Source organism: Protopterus annectens, chromosome 3.part1, assembly GCF_019279795.1.
Source record: "Protopterus annectens isolate FY-2018-M chromosome 3.part1, PAN1.0, whole genome shotgun sequence".
NCBI classification, from domain to species: Eukaryota; Metazoa; Chordata; order Ceratodontiformes; family Protopteridae; genus Protopterus; species Protopterus annectens.
Window position 1 is genome coordinate 985,406,570 of NC_056732.1, and position 9,956 is coordinate 985,416,525.

Sequence of the window (9,956 nt, forward strand, 5' to 3'; positions counted from 1 at the left end):
CCAGATTGTCTTGTCCTGTATATGTGCCCAAACCACAGTAATCCATTCTCTTTGACCTTCTCTGTAATTGGAACTACTTGGGCTACTGTCTGATGTCCTCATTCTTTGTTTGTCCCACACTACCATCCATCTTAGGCACTTCATCCAGATCGACTTCTTTGCTTTTATTGCCCAGGTTTCTGTACCATAGAGTAGTATTGGTTGCACCACTGTTTTGTACACCTTACTTTTGTGCTTCCTTGGCATTCTTCTGTCACACACTACTCCTGTCACCCTATGTCAGTTGGGTACAGCCCTTCTGGTTCTAGCTTTGACCTCGTAATTCAAACTTCCTTTCTACTCTACCCCCCCCCTTCCAGATACTTACAGCTATTAACCTTTTCCACTATGTTCCCTTTTGTCTCAATTCTCAGCTTCTTCTGAATTCCTCCATTTTTTGCTTGTCTTGTCTTATTTTATCTGTACTTAGGTTCATTCCATGTGCCTTCAGTTTTGCATTCCATTCCCCTACCACTTGCTAATGTTCTTGTTCAAAGTTTGCTTGTAATGCTACATCATCTGCATACAACAATTTTGTTGATCTGACCCCTCCAACCTGGTTGGTAATGCAGTCCATCACCAGTATGAACAGCAGTGGGCGCCGAGCTGAATCCTGAGATACACCCACTTCCACTACCATCCCCTCTGTGAGTCCAGACACTGATCATACTTGTATTTTTGTAACTTTGAACCATCACAGAACTGTCCAAATCAGTTTTCTTGGGACCTTGTCATGTGCTTTCTCCAATTCTAGGAACATCATGTTGAACTCTTTCATCATCTACAGCTTCTTTGCAACTATTTGGCTCACTGCAAACAGCAGTTCAGTTGTACTGCATCCTGATCTGAATCCAGACTGTTCATCTCCTATATTACTATCCATAATTTACATATTTTTCAATCACCCTGTGCAGAACTTTAATGCAATGTGAAAGGAGTTTGAAACCTCTGTACTGCCCACAGCTATGAATGTCCTCTTTGTTCTTGTACACTGGCAGTAAAGTGCTTAGTCTGCAGTCATCTGGGATATGCCTTTCTCTCCACACTGCTATGAGTACCCTCTGGAGCCATTTCTTCCCTAACTCACCCAACATCTTGATCATATCTGCCGTGACCTTTGAGCGTGCTTCATTCCCTGACTTTGTTGTCCTAAGTGCTGTTCTTATTTCTGCTTGGGTGGGCTCCTTGATATATTTACGGTTTTGTATTGACTTGTGCTCTGGTCAAGAGGGGAATAGTCCAACTAGTGGGAGGCAGAGTCCTTTCGTTCTGGTTTGTCCCTTCAGATGTTGACTCATTGAAACCAATGGAGCTCACTGCCTTGATTTCTTTAGAAGGGTCGTCAGGGTTGATTAGGGAGCTACTGGAAGGTGAAATTGCAGATCCAGACGGCATACTGGTTGCGTTTTATCAGCAGGGGGAAAGTTGATGCAACAGGAAATATTGAGACTCTTAAATGTGGTGCTGTAAACTAAAGAAGCCCTCTGAATCTGGCAGAAAGTAATAGCAAATGTATTAAAGGAAGAGAAAGACGAGATGCTATCGGATTCTTGCTAACCAATATCTGTCTTGAAACAGGACTATACAATTTTGATGGCGATTCTGGCTACATTATGCACCTGCATGTGGAATTAATGCAGCTGGACCAATGTGGGTTTACTCTAGGGAGACAAACCCATGACAGTGTCCAAAGAAAGGGTATTATTAATAGAAAAGGTCATGAAATCTGTCTCTGTCCTTATCATAGTACTTTAGATGTCAAGAAGGCATTTGAGAGGGTTAAATTGTCATTTTTTTTTGAAGTCCTGAAGATAATGGGATTTACGGAAGATTTCACGCGGCTTCTAATGGGAATTTATCAAGGCTCTTTATCACAGATTAAAACGAATGTGGACTTATCAAAGTGTTTTTCTGTGGATACAGATACAAGGCAGGTGTGCTTGCTTTCTCCTCTGCTGTTTGATCTTTATTTAAAGCCTCTGGCTGTGGCAATGGGAACTTTCTCAATAAAGGTGCTCAGTGTTGGTGAAATGGGGTAAAAGCTGCAATATACACAGGCAATCTACTTTTTTTTCTCTTAGATACAGAGCATGATTTGTACTGACACTTTTATTTACTGAAGAACTTTGGTCATCTTTCAGGTTACAAAGTAAATGCGTGTAGGACTAAGGTCTGTTGTTCATATTCACCTCTCTGATAAGGTAATCAAGAATTTCCCTTTTTGGGACATGATGGATAAGTCACATATTTGGGAGTCTTCCTGTCCCCGGTGTTTTACACTGTGATACAGCTGATGTATGAGGGAGCTCAAGAGAATCTTGAGTCAGCTTGAGAGCTGAAAACTTTGCAGTTTAGGTTCAAGCAAAGGGTGTCTGCTGTTCAAATTTATAGATATAGATAAGCATTAATTTTTCAACGTAAAAAAGTGGTGCTGTTTTTCCTGTTGTGGAGGGAAGACAATAGGTGGCCTGGAATAAGTTAGTCATCTTTGAGGTTTGGGGATCTCTGACTTGCATAATTAGTGAAAGGCTGCAGAGCTTCAAGTTTATTTATTTATTTTTTTAGTTTTGAATGTAGTCAATTACCAGGCATCTTGGCCAAGTCTCATAGGAGATAACTTACACAGGGGTAAAGAAATGTCCCTTTCCCCATACTAGTGTGTCTAATTAGGGAGACCTTACATTGGTCATTAAAGAGGATACTTTGGAGAGATGGGTATACTATTTAGCACCTATTAAAAGTTACATTCAAAGAGAATCTTAGTCTCAGCATCTTTTCTAATGGAATAAAACCAGGCCAAGACTTACATTTTGGCAGCAACAATGCCCAAACTGTCATAGTTTGCAGAATAAATAAATAATCAGACTAACACACATAAAATAATTTGTATGGACCAAAGCCTGTTGCAAATATCCTGTGTCTGTCACACAGTCCCTTTATAATTAATTATGTGCTGTATGCCAGAAGAGGCTATGGTGACAGCAGACACCAACAATATTAATGCATCCATCCACCAACCCATATCCCCTTTATCTATTTTTTGCACATGGGGTCAGGCTGTCACCCCAAACGTGGCAGTTATCTTCAGCCAAGGTTCAGACCACCAGGTGGCTAGCCATGCCACTACTGTTCTTTCATACCACACAGTCACATGCACATTCTCACCCATGGCTGATTTAGTGTGTCCAGGTCACCTACTGCATGCCTTTGGAATGTGGATGGAAACCAGAACACCCGGAGGAAACCCACGTGAACACAGGAAGGTCTTGCAGACTCTACACAGAAGGCACCTCAGCCAAAAATCAAACAGGAGAACCTCTTGCTGTGAGACAACGCTATCTACTGTGTTACTGTGTATTAAAATAGTCTAGTTTTAATTTTTGCTTATTAAAATAGCCTTTTCAATTTTGCTTACTAAAATAGCCCAACGTTGTTGCTTTTGATTATATTTGTGTTTTACTGAAGATGTTATAATTTTGTTAGCCCTTTTGCATTGTAAGTGGATCATGACTGAAAAAGGTCCCCAGCAATCTAGTTTACTTACTTGTGAAATGAATGAATGAATGAATGAATAAATTCACACATGTTAGAAATGATGTGCAAAACTGTTGGGCACTGACAGGTAGCCCAAACTAATGTTCACAACACACATAGGTCATAGTGATGTCTGGTGGAGGTTCCTGTTTTGCAGAATTTTCTAACAGATGGCAGATATCTCATGTCCCCATCACAGTATATGTGTATATGGTATTGCATGTTCAGCTCTATTCAGTCAGCAGTAGCAGCTTCCAGTAGTGAGCAGATGGTTACGCCCAGTAAATGAACCATTTCAAAAGTAGAACATTTTCATGTGACTTTTGCCAGTGTGTAACAGGGACATGTGTGTGTTGAATGGGAGGGAAGTTTCACCCCAGGGATCACGTCAGTCGCCCTGCTAGACAGGGGTCCAGGAAAGTAAATAATGTGGGAAGAAATATTCAGGGAATTGTTATGGCTAGGCTTGTATAGGCCCTAGGGCTGATAGCCTAGTACTAACCTATGAACCTATGAACCTATGACATCTTGACTTTCAGGCAGACGTAATAGTATTTTGGGATACATTGCAGGTTCAGGAAATATGCACTTTATTTTAGGTTCATAGGTAGTTACTACTCATTCAGTCCAGGAGCCTAGCCCAAATTTTCCAATTGCTCCAAAACTCTGTCTGGTTAAGTGACTTGCTCAAGGTCACACAACACACACTAGGCAAATGAAAGGTCTGGGAATCTATCTCTATACCATAAGAAGTAGATTGAGAACAAGCAATAGCCTTAGTCCTCTGTACCAACTGTGAATGGCAATATGTCAGTTTCTAGGATGAATAGCTTGGGGATGCTTTGGAAATAAAAAAAAAATAAAACATTTTCTTACGTTGCTATTCTGTTTTATCATTTTTATTCTTGTCCTTGTAAAATTCTGAGATTTTTTTCTGTCATTTTGTGTTATCTTTCACTGTTATCCTTGTAAGGTCTAGGGTTGTATTTAGTCCTTCAGAAATTTCTGAAATAATTTGTGTGACAAATACAGCAAAGGGGGGATGTCTGCCTCAGGTTAATAAAGTGCTCCCGAATTATAGAATTATGTTTGGAGTGAGTACTATGTATGTGCTGTACTGCATAACATGATGGAGACATGGAATAACCTTTTAGCAAGATTAATGACTATTTCAGAAAATTTCAGGAGAAACAGGACAGAAATCAAGTATCATGTGCAGGGATGGAAAGACAAATTAATTGATGAATCCAATCCTTTTCTCCCTGCAGATTTCATTTTCTGTTTTTCTAGGTCTGGTCAATTAATTATTTTATTATATTGTGCTTCTGTTCTGCTTAATATATGTTTACTTTCCTCATGATTTTCTGTTGGTTCTTCACTACATGTATGAAATGCTAGTGTAATTACAGTATAGTTTAACAAAGTGTCCTTTCTCCCAAATTACCCCTTTTAATAATTCTTACCTCGGCTAGCCTTTATTTAGTTGTCAGGCAAATAAAATAAAACGTAATGGTACTTGCAGCTGTCACTGAAGCATCATTCTGAATTTTTATCTTTCTTAGTTATAAATTCAGATTAGCAATGCTTTTTGCAGCTTAATATTTCACTGATTTTTTTAACCTTGCCACACACTCCTAAACTGTCCAGCAAGAACTGTACATATCAGAAGAATCAGATGCATGTTGATCTTTAGCAGCCAAATTTGGCTACTCCAGATCAATCAATGCCCTAGCTTGAAGGTTTGATAATGCATTCGGTTAATTCATGCATTTTGTGACCTCATCATCATTAATAGACACCGTATTGTTTTTTTTTTGTTGTGTAACTTGGATTAACTTGGGCTCAGCATGTTACTAACGCTTGACACAGCATTAGTAAACACTTGCTTCGGTAGAAAGAGGCAACTGAAATTTGTAACAAAAGATAGTAAATATACCACTATCATACTACTGAAAATTCATCCTGTTTATCATTTAACTGAAATACACTGGCATTGCCGATGACATACAGATAGGTAACTATGTTGAGAGATTGTAAATATATTTTATCTGCAGACAGATTTAATGTACCTTTATGGAAATGGAGAATTGCTGTTTATTTTTCTTGCAGGAGGAGTAGAACTGTCAAACTGCTCTCACTGTTTAAGTTAATATCATGTATAGTCTTGCACTGTTATTGCTGTTTCGGTGACTCATATGTCTCAGGGGATTCCATGGATGTTTCAGGTAAGCCAGATAATGAGTCACCATTTATTTTTCTTGAATCTTTTGATTTTCACTTTTATAATTCCATTAGTGCAGTGACCTTTATATGATGCTTCACACACATAATAATGGGATAAAAACTTAGAAGAGTAACTGTATTAATAAAGAAAGCTTTAGAAAGGATAGAACAGATTTTAATTCCATTCTTTTCTTTCTGTATTCACATATTCTTTTTTGCTGTTTTATATAGTGGAAAATAGACAGCACATAATAAACCTCAGTTAAAAAGAATTTGTAGAAAATAATCATGCAATGCACCACTAAGTTATGAAAAAATGATCTTAAAATGTCTCATAGAACCCCTAACTCACCATATAAACATACATGTGACATGCCCATTTGCTTTATTGTTTATCGTGTGTTTACTACCATTTTAATCCCATTTTGTTAGAATGTAAACCTTTGGGAAAAGTGCATGACATTATACTATCTTAAATTTATTTATTAAAATGCATGACTATATATATATATATATATATATATATATATATATTTTTTTTTTTTTTTTAATTCTGCCTTATCTTCTGTAATGTGATACATGTTTTCAAGTATCTTAGGTTGTCATTGCTGTTATTTTAAGTGCATATGGAAAGCTATGTTGACAGTATATCTTTTAAAACGGCATTTCACTTGCTGGTTGGTCAGTATGCTTAGAGCAGTACCATGGCAACAGCTTCAGCATATATTCTAATTATAGAATATCTGACTAATGCTAGCTTTTCAGTAACTGACAGGTTTCCTGGTCAGATTATTTTATTCCACTGAATCTGAAGTGTTACCACAAAACACAGATCCATCCAAACTTTTATTTCAATAGCTCACTGTAGGCTAGTTCTGCTGTAGAATGTTACTTGTCTTAATTATCAAATGCAATATTTTCTTTTACAAGACGTTAGGTGAACTCATAATATCGGGAACTCTGTGTATTCTGCTAAAGGTAAAAGTTATTCAGCTGCTGCCAGCAGAACCAAATCTAGCTCAAGTTTACCTGGGCACTTACCTATGGCCATTTGTTAGTTGGAGAACCCACTTCCATTACTTGTTTTTATTTTTATTGAGGCTATGAAGAGGAAAGGAAATTATTATTCCCCTTTCTTAAATAAAAACAACACCTAGGTGCTTTGAAACACTTAGTGTTGTATATTACAACTTAATGAGCGTAAGAAGTAAATTAAATTGGTATTTAGTGAAGACAAATCTGGAAAGCTGATTTTCACTTAATCACCTTTCCCTATGTGCCTAAACCTGTGGTTGAGGTCAGTAATATCAGTAAAAGTTATACTGATGTTTCAGATGCTAACTGCAATGGAAGCAGTTTTTTTAAATGTGTCTATGATTACTTGGAAAAACTGTCTAAATGATTTTGTTATCAATATGAGGGATGCAAATGCAAACAGTTTTACTGTTTGTTTATCACCGTTAGAGTCATCACAATGCCTGACAGTGAAATAGAATATGTGCCTGCCATAAGCAAATTTAAATATATTATTGACCATAAGGCTTTGCACTTTTATCTGGCATGAAAGTACTGAAATGGTTGAATGAATCAATCTGACATACATTACTGTGACCATCATGTATTTATTTTTCATAAGTCAACGCATTTGTGGGGGAACACATATGCTGAAATACCTTACTGTGGCCATTTTTTTATTTTAGCTATAATCAGACATTAGAATGTACACAGTCAGTAAACTTGCTATAATTGGTGGGTATGGTGGCAGTCTGTGGATAAAGGTGATTGACCCCAGTTGCTGAGTGATTACAGTTAAACTGTCACTGTTATGGCTTTTCAGTTCTACGGTGCATTTGTGTGAAGCAAATTGAAATACATTGTTGTTGCCATTATTATTGTTAGTAGTATTATTATTATCATTATTATTATTATTGTATATCACAATAAGACTTCTTAGGTGTACATAGTCAATCAAATGGCTGTATTTGGTGAGTAGAGAGATGGCTTGTAGATGAACGTGCCTGACCACTACTCCCATTTGACCATAATTAAACAGTCATTGATGCAACTTGGTAGAGCTACTATATGCATGTGTGAAACAAGCAGTGTATTAAAGTAATGTACATTTGCTGTAATTTGATTTCAGTTAAATATTTATTTTTCTGTGTTTGGATAATGTACATTTGTTTAAAACAAGTTGAAATACCTTATTGTGCCTATTATTAATATTGTATTGCAGTCACACATATGAGGAATACACTGCTAGTAAAAAGGCTAAAACTGGTGAGTACAGAGGCAGTCTGTAGATGAAAATGACTGACCCCCTACTATGGGGCTGATCATATTTAAACAGTCATTGATCTAATTAGGCAGGGCTACTGTGGGTTTACATGAAACAAGACAAAATACTGTACTGCAGCTTATTTAGCATAATCAGAAATCTGGTGTACACATGATCAATAAAATGGTTTGAAACTATGTGTAAGGAAGCAGTCTATAGATGAATGTGACTAATTCTTGCTGTTATTTGATCACACATATTGCTTTTAGTATAATGCTTTGTATTATCCCATGGTAGACAACTATTATTGTTATATTTATTTTTATTTTTATTTAACATTTGTTAACTGGGAAAGTCTGACTTGCAACAAAGCCAATTTTCAGCGGAGGCCTGGGGAGAAATTCTCCAGATGCATGTCTTTGTAATGTGGGAGGAAACCGGAGCACCCGGAGAAAACCCACACAAATGCAGGGAGGACATGCAGACTCCACACAGAAGGCACCCAAGCCAAGAATCGAACCATAGATCCACTTGCTGTGAGGCAACAATGCTACCGCTGCATCACTGCGCCATCCATAATCTATAATATCTATAATATAATAGCTATTACTATACTGTATGCTAAACATTATATACTTTGCAAGGAGTCTTCTACTGTTCTAATTTGTTTTTACTTAAATATAATTGCATTGATGTGGTGATTTAATGTCTTGACTGATTTATTGTGCTGCATTTGTATGTTGAAATCTGCTATAGACTACAGAAAACACCTAACTACTACAGACTTTCAAACTGTATATGCTAACAATTGCATCTTTAGAATTCTAGGTCATATGGAATCAGGAAGTAAGTGGACAATTGCTCAGCCTACAATAAATACCAAGAAAAGTTTACTATACTTAAGCATAGTTTCACTGAAGTAACTAAAGTAAAACCTATTTACTTTATGATTACAAATTCCACTTTACAGAATGAGAACTTAATAATAGCAAAAAGAAATGATAACAAAAATCTTTGCACATGGTATTTAAGTCAACCAAAGCCATATTTGAGGTAAAACTAGCCTTTCAGGCTAAGGACAACCACAAGGCATTCTTCAGTTTTGTCTGAAACCTCAAAGGCAATGTATAACAATGTACAAAACTAATTGTAAATGGAACCACTTATACCAAGCCTGAGGACATAGAAAGTATACTGGCTGATAAATTCATCTCCGGTTTTACCCTGCATTTCCCCCCAGACATCTTTCTAGAAGTAATCCAAACTATACATCTGATGATGGATGCTCTATATAGCAACTTAATAAAGGACTTGTTGAAAGGAGGGTCTGTGGAGTTTCATACCAGTTTGCCCACATTAACAAATGTGGCAATATTGGCTGATGAAAGTTTCTTCTGACTTCTCCAACTGCCTAGGAAAAATAGAGGAAAAAACACACAAAACTTTAGCATACCACTTAAAAGCAGACACAGCATGCTACAGAAATATATGAAAACATCACCAATGAAATGGTCTGCAAATGTGAGCTCTAATGAAGTCCCAGAATATTGGTTTGAAAGCTCATCTCTGTCAGTAAAGACTGCAGTTTTGGACCATCCATCCTCAGTATATATTTTGGATTATTTGTGGACTGTTTGGATGAGCATTTTTCTGATTACCTCTCTAAAAGTACCCCAACTCTAGATCCCCTAACTATCACCAGGGAACAGGGCCTCAATGAACTTTCCAAGGCAAATTACACTGCTTCAATAAAGTATTAGTTTAAGGGTGTGCACACAAAACAAAGTATTAGTTTAAGGGTGTGCACACTTATGCAACTAGCGTATTTTATGTTTTTTATTTTTTATATTTTTCTCCTAACAGAGTTGTTTGTTTTTCAATT

General features: G+C 36.9%; 1 protein-coding gene across 1 annotated transcript in view; it reads left to right on the forward strand.

The window, feature by feature from the left end:
* Nucleotides 1-1,853: 1,853 nt before the first annotated feature.
* The window catches only part of LOC122797739 (solute carrier organic anion transporter family member 5A1-like), a 253,300-nt gene continuing 245,197 nt past the window's right edge, over nt 1,854-9,956 (forward strand). The window contains exon 1 of the mRNA XM_044066263.1: nt 1,854-2,064. Coding sequence (XP_043922198.1) covers nt 1,854-2,064 — 211 coding nt within the window. The remainder of the gene's footprint in view (nt 2,065-9,956) is intronic.